The following is a 24077-nucleotide window of genomic DNA, read 5'->3' as shown; positions in this document are numbered from 1 at the left end:
GGGTGGATGATCGGGGCTGAATGCAGGGCACTGGTGAATAGGTGCAAATGGGCGGCTGGGTAAATGGGATGGGATGGGGAGATAGGAGAAGGGATAACTGGGTGGAACCGCAGCTTACAGCTCCTCTGTGTCCCCCTCCCTGCTCTCCTTCCTGCCAGGATTATTCCTGCTGAGCACATGGCGACGGACGTGATTTGTTTGCACGAGTCACGTTTACTCAGGCCGGTAGAAGTTTGCTGGATGGGGCGTTTGGATGCTGGAGCAGCAGGACCCCTCCAGCCCCCCAATCCCCGTGACCCAGCTGCTTTCTCAGGCGCCTTTTACATCCCTTCCCCGAGCTGGCAGCCCCATTCTCCTCAACTGATTGCCCCCTCGCGCTCTCTGTTCGGGGGGTTTTGCTAAATGGGATTACCGTGTGCCGAGGACGGGCCGTGACGCTGGGGAGGGCAACCTGCCGGCGACGGAGGTTCAAGGCAAAGCCCGACCCGAGCCGGGACACGGGGCGCCGGGGTCGGCCGTGCATGTTTCCAGGCTCCGTCTCGTCGTGTAATCTTGTTAAATGGTCAGGGAGCATTTCCCCCTGCTTCTCCCTCCCCTTTAATTCCTGATTGAAACATCAAATAAAACTTCCCGAGGCTGCCGGGCAGCTTCACCAGCTCCGCGCTGCCTGGTTTCAGTGGCAATAAAGACAGACATGAGTAATGGGGGGGGAACATCACGATATTCCATCTTTTGCAGTCTTTCTGGGATGAATTTGTCCCAAGCCGCCTTGCTCAGCCAAAAAGCAAAGGCGCCGATTCTTTACGTTAAACTCTCGGCTGGGAAGTAGCTCTCGGCTGCATGAAAATGGGGTGAAATGGGGTGACCTGCCTGGAAACGCAGCGGGGAAACTGGGCAACTAAGGAGACCCCTCATATGGGGTCAGCATTGCAGTTGCCAAAATCTCTGGGTTTAAAAATCCCAGGTTTGAAAGGTATTTATCCTGCAACGAGAAACACAGGGCTGTGGAGCGGGACCGTGCACTGAGCACCGTCAGAGCGAGAGCAGGCAGCGCCGTGCCTAAATCCTGCGTAGGGCTGCACGGGGTGGTTCGGGGTCTGTTAAGGGAACACCATCAACCTCGGTCTGCGTTTGTCACGGGGCACGTCAGCTCTTCAATAGCTGCTGGTGCTCACCCCACCGGCTCCCCTGCTCCCTGCTCCTTCCTCGCCTCCCAGCCCAGTTTCAAAAATGGAAAGACTGGGAGGAAATCCCTCCCCGGCTCTGGTCCCAGCCGTGCAGGCAGGGCCTGCCAGAAACCAGTTTGCTTCATTTCAGTGAGAGGAGCTGTTAGGAAAAAGGCAAAAAAATGATGAAAATTGCACCACCCTCCACCTTTGCAAATGGTTTGTGGCACAAAATCCCTCGGCCCCGTGGCACACTGCTGCCCTGGCGCAGCTGGGTTGGGCTTTCACTGGGGGTGTATCGGGGATCCTGGCACCAGGCACACCCCCCCCCCCCCCGCAATGGTGTGATTTTATTTTTTAAAAGTTGATTAAATCATTAAATCAGGTAAGCCCTGATGGTATGGGATGAGTAAGGGGATCTCACTGGGAGGTGCAGGACTGGCAGTCAGATAAAGTGCTCCCCGGCTCTGCTCTGCTAAAACCTCCTCCTGGGACTTAGGCTGTGATGCTCTTGTGCCTCAGTTTCCCCATCTGCGGGAGCTGCGTAAATAGAGCCTCGGACACGTGTGGTATTGGCTGGACTCATGCTTCTCCGGGCCTGATCCCGCTCCCACTCAGCACCCCTGCAGAGAGCCGAGCCGGATCCGACCCTCGCTCCGCCTCATCCTTCCCCCACTCCATCTCTATTGATTTAATAAGATGGAGAGGAATTAACGGGGGCCGGAGCATCGGAATAATGAAAGATGAACAAAGGGGCAGCACTAGCAAAGATGCTGCCAGGTTTTAATGATGAGGCCGGGCAGATCCCCTGCTAGCTGTCCCTTTGGAGTGGCGATTAAGAACATACTGTTATTGTTAAGGCAGAGAGATAAATCCCTGCACCGTTTCTGATGTGATCAGCCGAGGCTTCTCCCTACAATTTGTGATCCTATTGTGGACGGTGTTTGCCCTGGGCAAGGAGAGTCTGGGAACCACTTATGAACCATCCTTTGGTCATTAGTCTCCTCATTAGGAGAGAACAATGTGGGAGAAAAAAAGATAATTGAAGGGAGCAGCGAGCTGATGGTGCACTCAGGACTGTACCGGGGTTGCCTCAATGCTTTAGTTTGTTTATAATTCCCAATTAATTTTAAATGTATGGTTTCGGGATGTTCTCAATACCCGCAATCGCACGTCCCGTGAACATGGTGAACGCGGTCTGTTGCTGGACGGGAGGACCACGGAGCATCCTCCGAGGCCTTGCAGGAGGGCGTCACCTTCATTTTGGGGGGGTCACCCAGCCTTTGCTGTCAGCTGGGTGTTGTCCCATCGGGGGTTCAACCCACGCTGTATTTGGAGGGACCCGAGGCAGGTGGACAGGCTCCCAGCAGCCGAGGAAGGTGATGGTGCTGGGATGCAGCAGGTCCCGCTCCTTCATTTCACAGCTGGCCTCGTATCTCAGCCAGATGTGACACCGAGGGATGTGACACCGAGGAACAGCCCCGCTTGGATCAGGGACATCTCCCCACCGAAAGGCCGGGCCAGGACCCTCATTACAGCGTGGGCTTAATTCGGATCTTGCCTGGAAATATCAGGATAAATCACAGGAAAGCCCCGAGGCTATGGGGGGAGAGGTGCTTGGTCCCACAGGCTTGGCAGTGGAGCGACAGGAGGAGCAGGTCCTGTGCCCATCCCCAAGGACACCCTGTCCTGGCTGGGTGCGGGGCTCCGTGCCCTGGGGAGGAGGGGGAAGAGCCGCAATTCCTCAGGATGCCTGATATTATCAAGTGCTAATGAGACCTGGATGGGGCTGAGGTGCTTTGCAGGCCATTATCCCAAATTAACCTGACAATGCAGCCGGGACCAGCGTCTGAAGGGCGGCTGGGGTGTGTATTGGCTGTCTGGGGCTGGGGGAGATGCAGGATGCTGCCCTCTGGGACGCAAGGGCCCTGCGTTTTGCAGGGTTAGCTTTCCATTGCGTGAAGATGTGGAACCAGCTCCCCCAGAGGTTTGCCAAGCCAGAGCTGGAGTAAGGTGATAGGGATGGAGAGGACGGGGGAGCGGGGCCATCTCCTCCAGACTGGTGTTTGACATAGCCGTCTTAGAGGAAATTTATGTTCCCAAATCCTCACGTCCATCCCATGCTGCTACTTGCACGGGGATTTCACAGCCCGTCCAGTGCTTGGGCACCGGATCAAACTGGGGTGTGCTCAGCTGAAAAGTAACCATGCTCTCAGAAGAAGCATTTCTCCAGAGCTGGTGGCCGTCCCTGTGCTGAGGTCTCGGAGAGGGACGTATGGGGCTGACCGTGCTCTTGCCACCTGCAGACGGGGCTCCCATTGCTGTGTAATACCCTCACAGTGCAGACAGTGTCGTGCCATCGCTCCTGTCCTCACCGCAGTTTGGGTCTGTTAACGGGACCCTGTAAGGTGCTGAGGAGCCGGAGGGCAAAGCGAGCCGTGGCCCGATCCTGCAACAAACAGGAGAGACGGGGTTTGCCAAGAGCACTCGACACCAGCACCTTGTTCCGGAGCTCTCTGCAGGTCCCCGGCACCTCGTTGAAGGTGGCAAAGCCAAGGCAGGGCAACACGCCGGCACCTGGCACTGCTGGCTGCTCCCTGAGCAGAGAGCATGCACAGTAATTATCGTTAGCCCGAGTAATTTCTCTTTTCTAGACCTTATGATGAAGGAATGAACATGCATCAGTTATCCCCCAGGGAGAAACCCCATGCTCCTCTTTTTGCAGTGAAGATGAAGCCCTGTTCCCCTCTCCCCGTGGGATTCAGTGGGATCTGGCTTGGGAAGGGGCAAATCACCAGCTCCAGGAGCCAGGTGATTTGGGGATGTTCCCTATTGTCTTTTTATCATTGGATTATGGATTATTGTTTTTTATTACTATGGGTTATCACCGGAGAAATGACTGCAAACATCTGACACAAAGCTAAAAGCTAAAGTTGGTGTTCAGCACCCCATTTTTAAGCCAATTTTATTTTATTTTTTTTTTTTTTTAAGAGTAAAAAGCATGAGCTTGTGATTTCAGACTCCTTAGGTTGGTGGTGCTGGGCTAGTTACCCTAATGAGCACAAGCACACGCCTGTCTAATCAACAACGGGAGCCCTGGGACCCATCTTCTCCCTAATAGGATGCGACTGAAGGGATGCTCTCGGTCGAGAAGATGTTTTCCCACTTGCAGAAGGACTCACTCCCCGGATTACAGATGCACAAAATCCCTGTCACGTTTTCACGTGTGCTTGCTGTGGGTTTGGGGAAATTTCCGCCACTTCTTTCGCCCGCTGGGATGGTTTTGCGGTTTGGAGAGAGGATGGAAATGGAACCAGGCTCTCCCCACCGATGGAGGCGAGGTGTGAAATTTCTCATGGGCAAACAAGTGAGAGCTGCGGGGTGCCCAGAAGAAGGGGGACAGAAAAGATGAATTGGGGAGGGGGGGGGGGGAGTGGAGGAGGAGAAAAAGCAGCAGCTAGAGAGAAAGAAAAATCCCCAAAGCACCAACCTGGTTTGAAGAGTGGGGCGTTTTCTATGAGGGGATTGTAAAATGCACTCTCTCTTTCCCTTTTGCAGGGGGGAATGAGGGCCCCCACTCTATCTGATAGTCATTAGCATCAATTAGCCCCGTTTGAAGTAGGCAACATCTTTGTCTCTTTGCAAAAAAAAGAAATAAAAAAACCTTTCAGGGAGCCCATAATAACATCTGGAGCAAGGAGAGGCTGAGCTCAAGTTCCCCACTTTCATCTCTTGTCGAGGTACTTGGAATGTTAATGCAGCCTCATTCTTTAATGGAGTTATCAGGAAATGCTTTTCACCCCCTTCCCTTTGCTCAGGGGCGATGTTTACAAAGGGTTGGGGGCTTTTTTTTGTTGTTTTGTTGTTGGGATTTTTTTTTTTTTTTTTGCTATCCCCCTAAGAAACTCCCCCTCCCCTTTTATTTTCTACGTTCTTGAAAAAACAAAACTGGAATAAAATAAATAATAAACCCACCCACACTAAACCCCCCCCACCCCCCCAAAAAAAAATAGAGGATCAAGGGTCCATCCTTTCATCTCCCCTGCCCAACTCCTGGAAGACCCCCCTTTGCTGGAGCAGATGGGATGGGGATGGGGCCGGTGGTTGAACCTCACGCGGGCAGGGGGAGGCGGGCAGGGGGCCCCGCTCTGCCTGGCTGCTGGGTGCTATATTTCCCAAGTAATTACCAGCGAGTGAAAATTTCCAGCTTTTGAACCGAAATGCATTAGCTGAGCACACAGTGCTAATGGGAAACAGGACGCGTCATTAGGCAGCGAATTCGGTTGAGCGGGAGAAGCCAAAGGGAAAAGTCAGTCGGTGGTTTTGGCAGTCGCTCGTCCCTCTGTCTGTCCATCCCTCTGTCCATCCCTCTGTCCATCCCTCTGTCCGTCCATCCCTCTGTCCCTCCATCCATCTGTCCATCCCTCTGTCTCTGTCCATCCCTCTGTCCCTCCATCCATCTGTCCCTCCATCCATCTGTCCATCCCTGTCTCTCCATCCTTCTGTCTCTCCATCCCTCTGTCCATCCCTCTGTCCCTCCATCCATCTGTCCATCCCTCTGTCCATCCCTCTGTCTGTCCCTCCGCCCGTCTGTCCATCCCTCTGTCTGTCCATCCCTCTGTCCATCCCTCTGTCTGTCCCTCCATCCATCTGTCCATCCCTCTGTCCATCCCTCTGTCTGTCCCTCCGTCCGTCTGTCCATCCCTCTTTCCTACCAGCAGCATCTCACCGTAACGCCCTGCCCTGCCATCAGCTCTCCCATCCCAACAACTGCAATGTAAAGCTGCTCCCTCAATAACCGGAACATCCCCAACATCTCTTTCCACGGGAATTACAGCCGCAGTCACGACTTATTATAAAGAGGAAAAATAATTAAGACATTTAACAGGCTTTTAATAAAACAAATCCAAAACTTGTATAACGACACCCATATTTTAATCCACACAACCTCTGTGCAAGCAAGGCAGAAGCTGTGAATCTGTGAATCTGCGGCTTTTTTTTCTCAGTAGTGACTTTTTTTTTTGGGGGGGGGGGGAGAGGGTTCGGCACTTGCCCAGCTTTGAACGTGTGATTTCAATTAAGCACATAGTTACACAGCGGCAGGATTGGGGCTGGCTGTTTGGATAAGGAGCAATAAAGCAGCAGCTGTATTTATTCACTTATTTTGAAGCTGCTGTGGAAGACAGGATGCTAAACGGCAGGGAAAAAAAAGTGTTTTAAAGGCAAACTTGAGGGACTCTTTTGTCTCCTGCGGGCATCCTCTTCCTCGAGGTACCCGTAGCCATCACCAGGGTGCTTCCTCGGGAGTGGGATAATCCTGCCCGCGCATTCCCATAATTTCCATTTGCTTTGAAATGCTTAAAAACATAGAGATGCTCATTTATGATGAGATCTATTTCTACAGCTCAAGCAGCGGAATGAAACTTTAAAGGTGTGAAAATTGCACAGCTCCCTGATTCAAGGCAGGGTTTGCTGGATACGGCCAGCTCGCCCGTCCACGCAGAGATGTTTAATGCCGGGTCGTTAAGCCACAGGGGATTTTTGCTCCGTGTTTATTAACCCGGAGACTCAGGTCTGGGCATTTCTGCATGTTTGCGTACGCTGGAGTGAATCTTTGGTGAAAATTCGGTGCTTGCAGAGATGTGAGCAGGAATGTTCGTGCGTGCGCAGGGCTTGCGAATCCCTGTGTGTCTGCTGAGTACGCTCACATCTGGGCGAGGTGTCTGTGCCAGCCGCAGCTCTCCATCGGCCCACGCTTGGCTCCGGGGGTATGACATGGGCATCACGTCACCCAAACCAGACGAACAGTTAAATTGCCCAGCTCAGTCGCCTCTTAGGCTGTGCGAGCTGCTGATGTGTTTTTCCCGTATCCCAGATATACGTACACCCTCCGACACACCCGAGCGGGCACACACAGACACGTTCCCCCTTGGCACGGCGGCAGGACGGGCTCGCACAGCCGATCCCGGGGTACATCCGTGTCCGTGGGTAGCGGGTAGGGGTGGGCTGGCCTGAGGAGTGTGGCCGGGGGGATGGTGCGGGTGTGCCTGTGAGGCCTGGGGGGAAGGTGGGGGTCTTGGGGGGGTTTTGGGTGTCAGGGGGGCTTGGGTGTCAGGGAGGGGGGGAAGGTGCAGGTGTCCATGTGGGTGTCCGTGGGGTTGGGAGCTGTATCTTTCCGTGGGGGTGTCCGTGGGGGAAGGTGAAGGTGCCAGCCAGGTTGTGGGGGGAAGGTGCAGTTGGCCGTGGGGAAGGTAGAGGGTGTCTGTAGTGGAAGGTCCACGTGGGTGTCTGCCTGGAGTGGGTGTTGGTGTGGGTGTCCATGGAGTAGGAGTAGGTGTCCAAGGGGAAGGAGCGGTGCGGGTGTCTGTGGGGAAGGAGCTGATGTCAGTGTGGGTGTGTGTGGGGAAGGTGAGGGTGTCAGTGGGGGTGTCCATGGGGAAGGAGCAAGTGTTGGTGTGGGGGTCCGTGGGGAAGGAGCACGGGTGCCTGCGGGGGAAGATGCGGGTGTCCCGGTGGGGGTCAGTGGAGGAGCTGGCAGGGAAGGAAAGGTGTCCGTGGGGGTGCGGGGTGTAAGGAGGGGTGTCGGTGGAGGAGCTGGTTTGGAAGGAGAGGTGTGGGTAGGAAAGGGGAGGTGTCCGTGGGGGTGTCGGTGGGGAAGAAGGGGTGTCCGTGGGGGTGCCGCTGCAGGCCACCGGGGGTGGGGGCAGCCCCCCTGCCCCCCCGCCGCCGCTTTGCATAGGAGCGCGGCTCATCCCAGCCCACCGCGCCCTCCATATAAGCCGGCGGGGCCCGGCGGCCGCCACACCGGCCCGGCCATGCTGCGCAGCCCGCCGCGCCCCCGGCCCGACCCGCCGCCCCCCAAGACCCCCTTCCACATCGAAGCGCTCCTCGCCCGGGAACCGCCGCGCCGTGGCCCCGCCGCCGCCGCCGCCGCCTCCGCCCCGCCGCTCCCACGTTGGTCCGCGGCGGGACCGGGACCGGGACCGGGACCGGGACCGGGACCGGGACCGGGACCGGGACCGGGGCTGGGGCCGCTGCCGGGCGGCTGGGGCTGGGGCTGGGGCTGTGCCGCGGCCGGGCGGGGCGGTGCAGGTGAGCGTGGGGTATGTGTGTGTGTGTGTGTGAGTGTGTGAGGGGTGTTGCCGTTTGTCACGCGTGGGTGGGTGTGCGTGGGTGACCGTGGGAGCGTGTCCGGCGGGTGAGCAGGGAAGCGGGAGTGCGGGCGGGGGTTCCGCAGCGGGGGGGGTGCGGGACCTTCCACAGGGCGCTGGGCTGGTGTCACCCCAGGGCGTTTGGGTCACCAAAAATGGCTCTTTTTTTGCCCCGCTCCGGCTGTAGTTTCGTTGCCTGCGGCCTCTCGACCGACCCCCAAGGCGGGGAGTTGGTTGGGGCTGCGGGAAGTGGAGGGGGAAGGATGTCCTAACTAATTTTCCCCCCTCTGTAGCGATCGATAATTAATATTGGCCATTTACCGCCACCACTAAACAGAGACGGGGTGAAGTGAGAGCCGGATGACAGGATTTACATCCTTCGGGCAGGGTTCAGGGCAGGGACAGTGCCCCCACGGCCACGGGTGCCCCCACCTGCACTTTAAGGGCTGCTTTGCACACACTGGCACTTCTTTCTCTTTTCACGTACCAGCAGGTCACCGCAATGCCCGTGTTTTCATCCTGCCTGCGAAAACCTGCTGTCATTTCCCAAAACCTCATCCCCCAAATTAATTTCTCCCCATGCCAGCACCCCTTCGCTGATGTGTGGGGTCCCCTCTTCTCCCAAAGCCACCCTCGCCCGTCTGTAATTTTGCTCTCCCGGGGACCACTCGCAGAAATGAAACCGCTGAGTGTTTCACAGCGCCCGGCCCCAAAAACTGTACGCATTTTTAGTGCAAAAACACCTAAGGAAAAAGGTTTTTGGTGTTGATCCGTGGGGAAAAATTTACACAGTGGTGGTGGATGATTCCATCAGGCGCTCTGTATTTTCACCGAGGGGTATTGTAACTTTATAAGCAAAATTAGCTCGTTTGTTTTAACAAAATGCCTCTACTCGAAACAGCTTACTTTTATTGAAATTTAAATATCTTTTTAGCATTCAGAGCCAGATCTCCTCACTGCCCAGGCACAACCTGCAGCCAAGCACATACTTTACTTCTACTGGGAACTCTTGATTTGATCCTAATAGCTACAATACTCAGATACCAAAAGTATTTGCTACTCTTGATCTTTTTTTAACTGTTTCACATAACTATTTAATATATTTAATTTCTTTTACGAGACAGCATCTGCATAGTTGTGTGTTAATCTATGTATTATGTCAAGTACACGGATATGAAAATATAGTTAGTTAAACAATTTGCAAAGCTATTTCCACAAAGTATTTCATGTTTGAAATTACACTTGCTATTATCCCAGTATTGAAATAGAAAAAAATGTGACAGGTGAAATTATTTTAACGATGAAAACAGTTTTAAGTGCAATTACAGCTGTTAAGCTGTCAGGTCTCCATCCCACAAATCCTTAAACATGCGCAGAACTTACACCCAATTAATGAACCGAAGTAGGTCAAGGTGCCTGTTTGTACCTGGAGAACGTGACAGCAGTCATTAAAGGAGACATAAGTAGCGGGTGCGAATCGGTGTCATTATGTACAGTATTTCCGTAAAAGTTAAGGAAACTTGGCTTGCCACGATATATCGCAACAGTCCACCGTCCCTCGTGGCCGCTGTTGCTGTACCCCGGTGTCGGTGTGCGATGACTGCGGCCCAGGGACCTCTGCGGGCTGCTGAGCCCAACCTCTGCTCAAGGCAGAGCTGGTCTGCGACGGGTCGCGTTGCCCCGGGGCTGAGATTTCAGAACAGCAGCGGTGGGTGGGGAGCGTTAATGCCCGATCCTGCAAATGCGTACGGCGTGCGATGCTTTCCACCCAGAAAAGTCCCGTTGGTCGCACTGGTGGGTTCTTACTAAGCGTGAGCCTGGGTGTCGGCAGGACAGAAGCTGAGGCACCATCAGACTTACCATCTGGTTCCTAATACCTTCCCGACCGTACGTTGATACATGGAGGTGTTCTGGTGGCACCCAGCGGTCTCACTGCTGCAGGCAGGTCCAATGCCTGGAGTCTTTTTGGGACTGAGGAGCTGAGTTCTGATCCAGAAGCTTTTGGCATCGAGCAGGAGGGGCCCCACTGTCCTTCCAGCGCATCACACTCAGAGGTGCAAAGTCTACGCTGTGCCCGTCGTAACTGCAGAACCACACGCAGACGTGGAGATGTGTGTGGATGAGCGCAGTCTGTGCTGGCAGGATGAGTGAGGGCTTTGGAAACCAGAGACAGCACGGCTCTTAGGCTGGTGCCGGCTGGTCCTGTGACCGTGCTGGTGGTGTATTGTATGTTAATTAGGTAATTATGGTTATCATCAGGCCACAGCTAGATAGGAGACTGAGACCAGATCCACTTGTTAGTCCTGCTAATGCCTCTGCACATGAGGAACTGGATGGATCAGTTGAACCTACTGAGACCAAAGGACTAAAGTCCAGGATGAGGACCTGCACAAGGGCTGGTGACTCTTGTCTTCACCAAGGCAGGCTGCCAGCTTCAGCATTTTCTCCTGGGCATGGGCTGACCGCGGGTGCCAAGGGAAGGGTGAAAGCGGGGGCCAGTGTGGGCTAAATTCCCCTAAGCTTTAGGTATTTGTGATTAGGGGCTTCTTGAGAAGGAGGTGGGGTTTTTGTGTTCAGCAGCTCTTGATGGACTTTATTATCCTGTTACAAGGATTCTGTACAGATGGAGATCAAACCCTGTCACCTCATTGAGTGCTGACTTCTTTGGGTCTGGCTGCACGTCCAGGACTGTTCTAGGTTGTACCTGCAGGTAGGATCATAGAATAGGTTGGAAGAGACCTCGAAACATCATCCAGTCCAACCTTTTGTGGGAAAGGAAGCCTAGATGAGATTATCTAGGTAGGGACAAAGCAGGAACATCCCTGCTCTTCTTTTTGGTGCTACTTTCTCCCAGCCCCTTTATTGCATAGAGCAGCTGCACTTGGATTTCAGCTGCAGCTGAAGCGAGCTGGGTTTGGCACATCAACAGGGCTGGAGGAACGGCCTCAAACGTGCAGACCCCTTCAATCGCTGCTTCTTTCTTGCAGGGCTGGAGTTGTCTCACTGTGTAGGGGCCAACTCGCTGGGTCCTGCTGTGACTTGGAGGTCTGGGGGGCCCTGCAAGATGAAGAGGGTCCGCACGGTTTTCAAACCGGAGCAGCTGGAGCGGCTGGAGCAAGAGTTCCTCAAGCAGCAGTACATGGTGGGCACAGAACGAGTAGACCTGGCTGCAACTCTGCATCTCACAGAGACTCAGGTAAGAAATGGGGGAGCTGGGGATGGCGGCATAGATCCGGCATCTGGGTTTGGTCTGTGGTGCTTCCCCTGCCGTGAAGTGCAACAGGAGGAAGACGTGACCCGTGGGACTCCCTCCTGCAAAACATTGAAGCCACGTGCCTGGAGGGATGCAAGATAGGTTTAGGTGGTTTATGAATAAGAACATCCTTTTCTTAATCCATGAAGTGGAACAAAAAGCATCTAGGAGCACAAGCCTGCTTGCTTTAGAGTTCAAGCTGGGTTGGACTAATGTATCTACATTGTTGTGATCCTCTACCAACAGTTTATGCTTTAAGTGTCTTTTTATGACACTGGATCTAAATTTTTTCTGCTCTTCCCAGTATGTTTCTGCCCCTCCCACTGCAAGCTGCTTATTTGTTGTGGAAAGGAGGAGCCACGTGATCTTCCGTGGTAGAATTCAGATTCAGCTGGGGAAAAGGGGGAGTGAAGCAAGGGCGGTTCTGGGGGGTCAGGGAGGGTGTCAACAGCACAGGGGGCAAGGGGTAGGTGGGTGTCTCATCCTGCCCCTGGCAGCCGTGGTCCTGGGGATGGGTTCAGTGGCTTGTGGGAGCTAGGGGAGGCACCTCCTTCACTCCCCTGGGCAGAACCTCCTCTGTGCAGTTGTGTCCCTCTCTCCCCTGGTCCTTTCTCCCAGCACCACTCTGCCCTCCGTAGTGTCACCTCCTGCGCACACACCCTGTGCCCCCAGCAGAGAAGGGGCATGTCCCCCTCTTTAAGGGACTCTGCTTTCTGGGGACATATGCCTCGGAAACATGTGGCAATGGCCACCATTGGCAAGGGGCTCGTGGAGACCTTGGGTTAAGGTGTCGTGCCATTTTCCTGCTAGGTGAAAGTCTGGTTCCAGAACCGGAGGATCAAATGGAGGAAGCAGAGCATGGAACAGAAGGCGGCAAAGCTGTCGCAGTTTGGGGTGATACAGCCTGCCACCGCGGACTCGACGGACATCAAGGACCACGAGGAGGACACTGTGGATGTTGAGCTTTGAACAGCTTGTTCAAAGATGAGATTCAGCTGCCACTGTTTTTTGAGCCATGTCTGCTTGGTGGAGATACCGGGGATGCAGGCACGTCTGTGCTGCTTTGCTCCAAGCGAGACATTACGCTCTTGATCTGAGAGTTGGAGCTACAGGACTAAACTGCAGCTGGCTGGGAGGAACCCCCCAAATATTGGTTGGTGCTGTAATTCCTGGGGCTTCATCACCAGGCCAGTTGTCCTTGCCATAGCTGTGGCAAGGCACGTGATCTCCTCTTTGCTCCTGAAGCATCAGGACAGACAAACAGTTTCCAGCAGAGAGGCTGGGGTGACGATCAGACTGTGTCTCTGACGGCTGTGAGCATAAGGGTGTTTGAATATGGGGTCGCTTGCGTATGGCTGCGTGCTCCTAGGAGGGAGACCTGTGCTGGGAGGAGAATCGACCCTGATTGTTTTTCCTGGTTAACTTGACTCCTCCCAAAAAAAAAAAAAAAAAAAGAAAATTGGAAAGCCCTTTGCTCCCACCCGCAGAGGGTATCATTGCTCTTGCAATAAGATGAACAAGATGAACAGTGTCTGATCCTGCCCCTCCTCTTGTCCTGTGCCTTGGTGTTTTTGTGCCTTTGTTTTGGCTTCCCAAACCCGGAGGTCAGAACCCGGTGGGTGTCTCTGCTTTCTGGCATTGCCTTACTTCGCCAGTGCTGCTGCAGCAGAGAATGAGGGACTGGGGCTGGCCGAGGGGACTGGGGCTGTTATAAAAAGGCAGCTTTCCAACACCTCTGGTGCTTCAGACGACCCCCTGCCCCTTGTCCAGATGTGCCGGTTCTGGCCCAGCCGGCAGTCGCTCTGTTCTCTCCTCATTATACATCCAGGTGCCATGGGAAACGGCACCTGGAGTGTTCGGTGAGCACATCTGTAAGCACCCGATGTGGTTAGCGGTTGTGTTTCTGGTGGGTGGGAGGGCTTCGGGGGTCAGGACTAAGTACTCGACCCTCCCCATCTGCGTGTTAGTGGCTCAGGGCTCTTAGGCCAGGCTGTCACCTTGCCTTCCCAGGTCTGCCCAGGGTACCAGGCACCACATCCCGCCAGCTCAGGATAATTTATTGTGTCTCTTTCTGACCCACAACACTGCATATCACTTTACTCTTATATTGTTATTTATAGAAATAACTTTTTTTTTTCCCTTTAATAAGTGTCACTTATTTATTCGCTTTGCTTTTTAATCAAAATCTAGTGTGTTTAAAAAAGAGATGGGACTGTCTGGGGGGAGGCAGTGTTGGGCTTCTGACAACCAATGGCTTCTTGCCCCACAGCTGCCAGGGATGGGTCATCCATCCATCCCTCCATCCATCCTTTTTGCTGGGTACAGTTTTCTCTGTATTTCTGAGGAAATGGAGTAAAAGAAAGGAGAAAACAAAAATGCACCTTTTCTTCCTCCTAGGACCCCTGTTGTCAAAATGTAACATCTGCTTTCCAACAGAAGTCACAAAATGGTGATCCTTCTTGAAAGGGTGATTTCTTCTCACACGTTTTCATTCTGGACATGCCAATACAAATATGAAAGCAGGGTTTTTTCCCCCCAACAATTGTGCGTTTGCTGGTAAACCTGTGCACTCGTCTCAAGCTTGAACATCTGGAATGGAGCAAAACCAGCTTTTAAACAGATCAGCTGAAAACTTGTGTCAAAAAATCAGGAGGGAAACACATTTCCAACTACTCTCTTTTTAATTTTTAATTGAAATTATTAAAAAAAATAAATCACAATGTATTTTCATCCTTCCCAAAAGTTTGAGTTTATTTTTCTTAATAAGCTGTTTTGGACAAAATAAAATGCTAAAAAAGAAGTGGTTTTGGAAATCGATTGATGACCCCATATCATGGGTGAAAGTAGACACCACGAGTTATTATCTCTGGGCCAGTTCCTGTAGAGAGAAAACTACATTTATAGTAAGAAATGTAACGTCTGGTTAGCATGGGGTGCTTGGGTGCAGACTGCTGCTCTGGGAGAAGAAGGACCTGTCTGCAGGCGGATGCGGCCAAACTTGTACAGCTCCTGCTCTGATGATGCTTCAGCAAACTGAAGCCAAGGCTCTGTGCTCTGCAAACAAGAGAAGCAGAAGCCATCCCAGCCCAGCTTTAAAAATACTTTGCATTAATGTTGTGAGCACTGGGGCTGGTTGAGAGATATGGAGGACAGTTTGAAGCGTTGCTGATGCTCGATGGGTGAAACGCCTCACCACTTAGCACCAAAACCTTAGAAAAACAGGCCATGCAATGCTGTTATTACAATAATGACTAGTCTTCCTACTGTTAGGATGAAGATGTAATTGAAATAGGAGTCATAAGGTAGCATGGCTCCACCCGTGTCTAGATCCTTGTAGACCCCTTGGATGGGCATTGTGTGGTAGAGCAGTGCCCTGCACTGCCTGCTGCTGGGTTCACCGGGGCCAGACCCCAAAATACAGATGGGGAACGTGTCCCAGGCAGTTTGTCTGTCCCTTGTCACTGGCTGGGTGGCCGGGGAGGTGTCCTGCCCTGTGGCCATGTTTCTGCATGGGCTGCTGGCCTGGGTGTGGAGGTGGCCAGATCCAGTAATCCACCCAGCACAGCTTTACCAACCGGTGTCGCATCCCCGCCACGAGCCGACAGTGACATCTAGTGACTCCAAAACACCCCAAAACGCCCCGAATATGAAATCGTCCCACATTCCCAAACCCGTTGCAGCCACCTGGTTGATGGAGAGCGGGACTGAGTCTGAATGGGCACTGGCAGCACCGGTGTGAATTAGTAAATATAACTAAACACACGTTTTGGTGGATTTTAGGCGTTTGCGGACAACCTAGCAGGAGGCAGCGAGGGTGCAAGGGCCACGTTAGCGTGTTTTGAAAGGTTTTTTTGCAAAAGCTGGGCCAGTCTTGAATGCACAGGGGCAGCTGGAAACTGTCTCACCCTGCGAGGGGGTACGTAGCATTCCCACCTGAGAGGGATATGAAGGCTATTCCCCCACCCCCCCCCCCCCGGCTGTACCGTTAAAAATAATAATAATTAATAGGGGAGAGGCAGCAAAACTCCTGTCTGGTTTCTGAGTGGCTGTGGAAGCGCCGCAGCCCCGTTTCGGGGCTTTTTGGCGGTGTTTTTTGAGGCTGGCGGTGGGCTGAGGGGAGGGCTAAGATGGCCGCCGGCCCCCGCCCGCACCGGGGCTGGAGGGGGGGCGGTATGTGATGGCGGGCGCGGACCCCGGAGCTGGGGGTGGCAGCCATCTTCGTACGGGGCGGCGGGTAAGGGGGGCGGAGGAGGAAGAGGAAGAGACGCTGCCCGCCCCCGGCGGGTCAGAGCTGGGAAGTCGCCGCCCGAAGATGGCCGCTGCGGCGGGGGATGTGTGCGGCGCCGTGCCGGGGAGCCGCGCCGGGGCTGGGGCCGGGGCCGCAGCCGCGGCCGCCGCGGAGGCGCGGTTCATCAGTAGCGCTAAGGTGAGTCCGGCGGTGCCGGCTGGTCCCCCCCTTCCCGCTGCGGGAGTTCTTCCCTTCCCTCACGCTGCGGCAGAGCCGATTTTGGGGGGAAAAGGGAGGTAAAAGCCCAGCAGCCTCCCCTCAGGCTGGGCGGGGGATGTACCCTCAGCCTCGGGGTGTGTTTCGGCTTCGGGTGCGTGCCCTGACCCACGCCTCTCCCTCGGCAGGGAAAAGGCTTGTTCGCCACCAAGAACATCCGCAAAGGAGAGACCGTCTTCGTGGAGAGGCCGGTGGTGTCGTCCCAGTTCCTATGGAACGCCCTGTACAACTACCGAGGTGAGTGGCTGGCAGTGGTGGCACGTCCCCATCACCTGCCCCGGAGAGGTGACTGTGGGTCCCGAAGGACCTGCCTGGTTTTCAGGGAAAGGGCTTGAGTTTGTCTCAGCATGACCAGGAAGGTGGCCCTGCTCCTGTTTCTGCCTCTGTGCTGAGCAAACAGTTGAGAAGTTGAAGATGTTGGTGTCGTTTGAGGGATGGTGACTTCCATCAGCCCTGGTGGGAAGCACCATGTGCCACCCTTGGGCACCGTCTGTGTGGGAACCCCGATTTTCTTAGTGGTGTGGGTCCTATCCTAGTCTCACCACAGCAGGGTACAGCCTGTAAAGGTGCCAGCACTCTCCAGAGGTGTCAGAATAAAAAACAAGGGTTGTAAGAACAGGATTTTAAACTTTTTTTTGTTCTGCCTAGACTCTGCTGTGCTCCATCATGGGTCAGCGACATTGGGGTGCTTGCCATCATACGGCCCTTAAACACTTCCCAGCGTTATAGGGCAGCAGATGAGGGCTGGGGTGGGGTGTTGAAATTGGAGCAGAAATTGTCCTTCCTATGGAGGGAGTGGTAAGAGACTGGTGCCTCCAGCTGGGAGATGGTCCTCTCCGATGGTGTTGGTACCAGTCACACTGTCTTGCCCTGGTCTCTGGCTCCTTTCCTTTTCGAATGCTGTGGTCTCGGTGTGGCACCCATCCGTCCTGTCTCCCCACAGCCTGCGATCACTGCCTGCGGGCTTTGGAGACGGCGGAGGAAAATGCCCAGCGGCTGCTGGGGAAGAGCTCGCTGGTGCTGCCTCACCCGGAGCAGTGCAGCATCCGGAAAGACCTGCACCAGCAGTGTCCCCGCTGCCAGGTATGGGGCTGCCGGGAGGGACCGTGGCCTTGTTGGGATTGCTGACTCCTGTACAGCATCTAGCTAGGCATTTGCGCTGCCTTTCCCTTCTGCATCGCGATGGCTAAAGAGCTGGGGCTTAGATGGTCAGGGAGGGGACACAGATGGGCCTAGGACCCCCTTTTCCTGCTGCCGTAGCCAATGCCGGGCACTGTGCCCCTCGCTCTAGGTGACGTACTGCAGTGCTGAATGCAGGCAGGCCGCTTTGGAGCAGTACCACCAGGTCCTCTGCCTTGGCCCGTCCCGTGACGACCCCACGCACCCCCTCAACAAGCTGCAGGAGGCATGGAGGTAGGGGACCGACCACCTGCCTGTTGCTGCATGGGCAGAGGAGGTGGCTCTCCTGGGCTGGGCGATGCTGCCTGGGACCAGGGCTGAGGACTGTCCTTGCTTTGCATCCCTGCATGGGGTGGCTGGAGGGTGGTGATGGCCGTGGGACGCTGCCCGGCTTTACCTGCTTGTTGGGCAGCAGGTGAATTTGTGTTGGCAGTGCAAGGGTTTGGACACATGGCTGAGAAGTTCTTATTTTTCTCCTAGTAAAGAGCTACAAAGCACTGAGCCGCGCATCCCTCACTCCTGCAATTTTGTAGTGGTCCTGCAGATCTCCAGGCTCTGCGAGATGCTCCCGTAGCACCCCTGCGGGTACCTAAATTGCTGTCCCTGCTTGCAGATGGCAAAATGGGCGCAGAGGGGAGAAACAACATCCCTGACCCAAAGTTTGTCACAAACCCCAGCTCTCGCTGCAGTCCTGGGCTTTGTGTGGGACCCAGGCTCTAGTGTAAGAGGAATGTAGGGGATTATTTGTATGCTCAGAGCCGGCAGGTGGGTGCAGGTTTCTCCTCGCCCTCAGCAGTGCTGGATCAGCAAAGCTGCACTGGCTGCCTCAGTGTGACAGATGAGTGCGGGTCTGACCACATGGATGGGAGATGCCTCTGCCTCCCTCCAGCTTTTTACTTCCATACCAGCACTGATCCACTCATCTCTTTCCTCCATTCTTGTCCCCCAGAAACATGCATTATCCACCAGAGACTTCCAGCATCATGTTGATGGCCCGAATGGTCGCCACCGTCAGACAGGTAGGTCTGCAGTTCAGAGCCACAGCGGCTGGTGCGTGGTTTCTTCGTCCCGTTGTGGCTGTTATTCCCAAGGAGTGATCTCTTTTCTAGTGACTGGTGGGATCCTGCTTGAGTAGATTTCACTGTCTAGTGGTCCCTGGTTATGGAGACAGCAGGCAGCAAAGGGGGTTCCTATGTCCTGAGCCAAGCATGTCTTTTATTTTCCATACCAAAATAGTTAGCCAGAACTGAACCTTTCCTTTGGCTCTGTTTCTTTGGCCTGGCTTTGTCAGTATTTACTCTGACAATAAACTACCACCATGCCGCTGCTTCTGGTGGTTCCTGATAGCAGGCTGGGTACCTCTGAGCTCAGTGGGGCTCGTCCTGTCCTTGCTCTCTCCTGGCTGGGGAGGAAGGGGGTGTCGGTGCATTGTCTTTGCTTGATTCCTTTGTCAGGCTAAAGACAAGGAGTGGTGGATCAAGACCTTCTCCCAGTTCTGCAGTAAGACAGCAAATGAAGAAGAGGAGATTGTGCACAAGCTGCTGGGGGACAAATTTAAGGTAAGGGCCTGGATGTGTTGAATCCCTGAGCCTGCACTCTCCCTGCCTGTGTCTGCGAGCCCATGGGGCCCTGTTACAGCTGGGATGGGAGATGCTGGAAATCCCAAGCTCAAAGTGGGGGCGCAAAGCCCGCCATTAGGGGCTGGCTGACCTGACAGAGAGGAAATGGGTTGCTTAGAGGGCTTTGGGCTTGTGGTGCTTCAGTGGGACACGCTGCTCGTTCCTGTGGTGGAGATGCTTCTGCTGTGAGATGGGACATAGGGTGGCTTTTGCTGCTGCAGCAGCCTCCAGCCTTGCAGGGAAGGACGAGGAGCCTGACTCCTGAGCCTTCTAGCTCGTGCTGGGCTCAGCCGTCAGCCTGGGTCTGATTGCCAACGGCATCTCCCAACCCTGATGGTGTTGCCGTATTCTGCCAGGGCCAGCTGGAGCTGCTGCGGTTGCTCTTCACCGAAGCCCTTTACGATGAACATCTCAGCAGGGTGAGTCAAGCTGCCTGCCGACTAGCCCAGGAGCATGGCGGGACCCTCCGCTTGGCGCCAGTCCCCCTGGGTCACATCTGCCCCGAAGGCCAGGGCTTCCCCTGGGACTCTACCTGTTCCTTGCTTCTCCCAAAGCTCCATGTGGGATTTGAGACATTTGCAGAGCGGGGTGCTGCTGCAGGCTGGCCTGGGCTTAGCTGCTTTCTCATCTCCCTTCTGCAGTGGTTCACTCCAGAAGGCTTTCGATCCCTCTTTGCCCTCGTTGGGACCAATGGCCAAGGCATAGGAACAAGGTAATGGGGCTGTCTGGGTGCTTCTTGCAGGGCAGCAGAGGTGTGGCATGGAGGGGATGTACAGTCTGTAAATCCACTGCCTGGGTTCAGACATAAGAGAGGGGGACTGAGAGGTGAACTTAAAAGCAGTCCTTCTTCTTGGCTGTGTCCAGCCCTTTTGCGTCCCTCTGCCAGACCTTGGCCACTCAGAGCCACCGCCTTTAACCCTTAGATCCCCCCTACGAGGTCCCACCGTTTGCCGACAGCACTGCGGGACTGTAATGGCATCCCTCTGCTTCCCAACAGCTCTCTGAGCCAGTGGGTGCATGCTTGCGATGCGCTGGATCTCCCCATGCTGCAGCGAGAGGAGCTGGATGCCTTCATTGACCAGCTCTACAAGGACATCGAGAAGGGTGAGGCTCTGAAGCGACCGTGGGCAGCGCCAGGCAGTTCTGTTCACAGGACATGGTGGGGTTTCTGCTGCTGGACTCTCCTCCCAGTGTTCAGGGACCAGGCGAGGTTCCCACAGGGACTGGGAGATCCCACTTCCCCTGGTCCATGTGAGCCATGTCTGTTGTCTTTGGCTCGCTACGTGGCCAGGTCCAAGTTTGTGGGCAGCATGACCTGTGGCAGGTCGGGATGGCTGGAGGGCTGATCTGGAGGGATCCTGTGCAGAAAAGTCCCATTTACACTGAGTGTTCAAAGACCTGTTTATCACTTATTTGACCGATGCAGCTGTGTGACTACAGGGACAGGACAGGGAGCGCACACTTGAACTGGAGGTGCAGTTCTTCATGTCCTCCGTCCCTTCCCAGTGGGGAGCGAAGTGTGCTTTGGGAACCACCCTCATGCACCCAGCCCCCAAAGCAGCGCTGGCTGGGTGCGTTCAGCGTTGACAGACATCCCTTTGTGCTTGCGCTGAGCCGCGCGTGTGGAAGAGCCAGACTGGCCCATGCAAAGCTCTAAACCCCATCTCTGTGCTGCAGAGTCAGGAGAGTTCCTCAACTGCGAGGGATCGGGTCTCTACGTGCTGCAGAGCTGCTGTAAGTAACACAAGGCCTGGGAGGAAAACTAGTAGCGAGGACTGGAATGTCCTGGGCTAGACTGGCTCGATTCTTCCTAAAAGCTTTTGGAGAAAGGGGTTTGTGCTTCCCATCCATGGGTGGGGTGGGGTGGGATGAGTGCTACCCTGAGGCCTGGCTGCTCTCTTGGGGTCTCCTGGCATCTTGTCTTGCTATGACGTGGTCAGTCCTGGCTTGAATGAACTCAAATGTGACACAGGCTTCGGGAGCGGCATATGCAGTTGGCAAAGAGACCATCTCCAATCGTGTCTGAGCAAAACAGAGCTGGGCAGACCATTAAGGGAGGGAGCCTTTCTTGGCCAGGCCATGGGGATGGAGGAGAGGATGTCCCAGCACCCAGAGTTGTCTTCTTTCTCTCCTAAGCATTAACCACAGAGTGGGGATGAGCAGGGCCTGGGGACTGGCTGCTGGGAGAGCTGGGAGGTGGGGAATAAGTGCTGCCCTGTGCATCCTTCCTTCAGCACCTGGAGGCAGAGGTGGTGCTGTGCATTCCTGGGGTTCATCCAGGACAGCTCGCTCTGAGTGACTTTTGTGGGTCTAAGGGAGCCCTGGCCCTGCACCCTGCTCTACCAGACCCCGTAGTCCCCAGTGCGAGTGGAGGGTGTCTTGCTGGTGTCACTGAGGCCGCTTGGGTGGCCACAGCGTCGTGCTGTCTTATCCTTAGCCAGGCCGCAGCCCTCCCAGTTGAAGGCACTGGCTCCCACACGCCTGGGCCGTGCAGAAGGGCAGGCACAAGCACTGTGGGCTGTCTGGGGTCTCTGACCCTGCCTCTGCCTTCCCCTTCCTCTGGAGATGCCCTCACAGCTGCGTCCCATCTTCCCTGTAGGTAACCACAGCTGCATCCCCAATGCTGAGACATCCTTCCCAGAAAACAACTTTCTTCTGCATCTGACGGCTCTGGAGGACATCGAAGCAGGAGAGGTACGACAGCGGGGCCCGGATGGACCTGGGGTGGCATCGCACCTTGGCAGAGGGTCCCTGTGTCCCCTACATCCCCCACAGACCCCAGCCCCGTGCCTCCTGTGTCTTGTGTTGTCCTGGCAGAGGAATTCACGCCTCATCCCACGTAGGGGCTGCCAGACCCTGTGTTTCTGCTTGACTTTGAGAGGGACTGGTACAAATCCTGCTGCTTTGGGTTCGTGGGAAGTAATTCTCAGCCCAGCCTGTTTCTCTTTGCTCACAGGAAATCTGCATCAGTTATTTAGACTGCTGTCAGAGGGAGCGGAGCAGACACAGCCGCAACAAGATACTCAGGTAGGGGCTGCTTGGAGGAACCCAGGGGGACACGGCACCCCTTTGCACCCTCAGTCAGTCTGGGCTGTGTCCCCGCCTCGGGGCCCTGCGTGTGCCCTGCGTGTGGTTGTGCCCAGGCTGGTGTGCAAGCCAGCATGCTTGTGGCAGGGTGTGCACGTAGCATGTGGTGCTTTTGGTGCTTTGAGGTCCTTGCAGTCCCTTCTTACATGTTGTAGCCTGAGGGACTGGGGATTTGGGCTCCCCCTCTCTCTCTGCAGGCTTGCACCGCCCTGCAGTTTGCTCCTGCAAGGCCTGGCTATCCCAACCCACCTTCCTTTTCCTTCCCTGCCCTTCAAGGGTAGGGATTCCCTCTGATGGTCACCATCCCTGTGTCCCATCACCCCTGCAGGGCTGAGAAATCCCCCTCTCCACCCAGACTACCTCCGTCCCACCTGAGCCCAGCATGATGGAACCCAAAATCCCCCAGGTTTAACATATTTAGCCCCTTCCTGGCTGCTCTGTGCCCGACCCCCTGCCCAGCAGCAGTGTTGGGGTTGTGCCTGTCTCAACACCATCGCTCCTCCTCCTCCTTTTCCTTTTTCCAGGGAGAACTACTTGTTTACCTGCTCGTGTCCCAAGTGCCTAGTGCAAGCCGACGATGCTGATGTGACATCTGACGAAGAGGAGGAGGGCGAAGGGGAGACAGATGATGCTGAGCTGGAGGATGAGATGACTGACGTTTGATCCTGGCCCCGGGCGAGAGGAAAGGGAAAGGGATGGGGGGGGTTCCTCCGAGAGGCAGCAGCTTTAATACTAGAAACAGGGTTGTGTTGTGGGGTCGGGTGGGAGGCCACGTATCCGTGGTGGGTGCAGAGGTCTGGCAGAGTGGGGCAGCGGGGGAGCCGGAGGCAGGCCCTGCTCCCGCCTGTCCTTCTTGTGCGCTGTGCGTGTGTGTGTGTGTGCGTCAGGCCGTCCCCATCCTCCCTGTGAGGACAGGCCACGAGCCGCTGGCCCCCTGCCGCATCCCGGTCCCCGGAGGGGCTGGCTGGCGCTTGCAGGGGGGGGCTGGAGGAGAGCGGGGTCCAGTCAGCCCCTGGGATGTCACGTCACGGTGGTCGCCCTGCAGCCGCCTCCAAGGCTGCTCTGCTGTGTCTGTGCCGGCCGTGGATGCGGAGGAGCATGTCCTTTCCTACCCCACAGGGACGAGGGGAACGTGTGTGTGCGCGTACGTGTGTTTGTGCACGAGGGGTACTATTTAATGTCTATATTAGCACTATCTACACACTAAGGAGCTGGGGTCCTTATATATACTCCATTCCACGCCTTGGCTCGGCGAGCAGCAAGGGGCAAAATGATTTTGCGGGTGGGACAGAGACACCTTATGGGTGGCTCAGATCCCAGAGTCCAGCGGGAAGAGTGGAGCCGACCCTGGCGGGCACCTTCCTCCCACCTCGGCCCCGTCCTTTACACAATGCAAAGCCCCGTGCAGCAATTGCCGGGCTGTTCGGGGAGGGGGGAACGGCCAGGCTGCTGCCAGCCCAGAGCGGACACGGGCTATGGTGTTGCGTAAGCAGTCACCATCCAAAACCCAAAAAACCATTTTGGGTTTTGCAGAGAGCGAGCCATCCCGCCAGGCCATCTGGCTGCAGGCTGCTTCAGGAGGGAGCCGCCGTGGCCAGGGAAGCAGCGTGGTGCTGCGTGCTTCCCCACACCGAGCTTAACGGGCCCACCACGGACATGTCACCGTCAGCTGAGTGTTGTCATCCGTTCCACGCTGCCAGCCACCCCCGAGGGGTGTCCCCATCTGCAGCCTGCACAGCTGGAGGGTAGGAGGCAGCTCCAAGCAACAGGCAGGCAGCAGGTTGGGGTATTTTCCTCCTCTCTTGGATTTTGGGGAGCTGTTTTCCTGACGCTGCTTCCTTTGAGCCCGCGGCAGCTGGATTGCGGGACCGAGGGCGATGCTGTAGCTGGGCACCTCTGACACTACCGCCGCCACCAGCCCTGCACCCCACTGCTCGTCCCCAGCCGCCCTGGGGCCGCCTGCCCTTCAGTGTCCGTAATAAACCGAGACCGGCGAGAAGCACGGCTGTGTCGTTTGTACTGCTAAACTGGAGGGGGGGCAAGCGCAGAGACGAGGGTTACGATCTGGGGGCTGGTCCCAGCGGGGATGGGGAGCTCTGGGGACGAGGGAATAGATGC

The 24077-nt window shown here is 55.5% G+C and overlaps 2 protein-coding genes across 3 annotated transcripts; both read left to right on the top strand.

The window, feature by feature from the left end:
• The first annotated feature begins 11312 nt into the window (after positions 1-11312).
• LOC104629240 (homeobox protein not2) lies at positions 11313-12539 on the top strand. Its single transcript, XM_010307615.2, has 2 exons — positions 11313-11513; positions 12381-12539. The coding sequence occupies exons 1-2, from the start codon at positions 11382-11384 to the stop codon at positions 12537-12539; spliced, it is 291 nt and encodes a 96-aa protein (XP_010305917.2). The 5' UTR covers positions 11313-11381.
• A 3319-nt stretch (positions 12540-15858) lies between these two features.
• Positions 15859-23961, top strand: SMYD5 (SMYD family member 5). 2 transcript variants are annotated; one of them, XM_075752840.1, is made up of 13 exons: positions 15859-15996; positions 16203-16311; positions 17018-17157; positions 17366-17487; positions 18203-18272; positions 18708-18812; positions 19229-19291; positions 19514-19584; positions 19870-19976; positions 20550-20606; positions 21472-21566; positions 21829-21899; positions 22484-23961. In XM_075752840.1, the coding sequence occupies exons 1-13, from the start codon at positions 15883-15885 to the stop codon at positions 22620-22622; spliced, it is 1263 nt and encodes a 420-aa protein (XP_075608955.1). In that variant the 5' UTR covers positions 15859-15882; the 3' UTR covers positions 22623-23961. The 2 variants fall into 2 exon arrangements, with proteins under 2 accessions (XP_075608955.1, XP_075608956.1); XM_075752841.1 differs by lacking the exon at positions 17366-17487.
• Positions 23962-24077: the final 116 nt, after the last annotated feature.

The sequence above is a fragment of the Balearica regulorum genome, chromosome 4 (assembly GCF_011004875.1).
Source record: "Balearica regulorum gibbericeps isolate bBalReg1 chromosome 4, bBalReg1.pri, whole genome shotgun sequence".
Classification (NCBI taxonomy): domain Eukaryota; kingdom Metazoa; phylum Chordata; class Aves; order Gruiformes; family Gruidae; genus Balearica; species Balearica regulorum.
This window is presented reverse-complemented; position numbering and strand designations above follow the sequence as displayed.

Bases quoted from the DNA above. Each gene is read 5' to 3' on its own strand.
- LOC104629240 (XM_010307615.2), top strand. From the start codon at position 11,382: ATGAAGAGGGTCCGCACGGTTTTCAAACCGGAGCAGCTGGAGCGGCTG. The intron at 11,514-12,380 runs GTAAGAAATGGG...TTTTCCTGCTAG, and splicing joins TGCATCTCACAGAGACTCAG to GTGAAAGTCTGGTTCCAGAA.
- SMYD5 (XM_075752840.1), top strand. From the start codon at position 15,883: ATGGCCGCTGCGGCGGGGGATGTGTGCGGCGCCGTGCCGGGGAGCCGC. The intron at 15,997-16,202 runs GTGAGTCCGGCG...CTCCCTCGGCAG, and splicing joins GGTTCATCAGTAGCGCTAAG to GGAAAAGGCTTGTTCGCCAC. The intron at 20,607-21,471 runs GTAAGTAACACA...TCTTCCCTGTAG, and splicing joins CTACGTGCTGCAGAGCTGCT to GTAACCACAGCTGCATCCCC.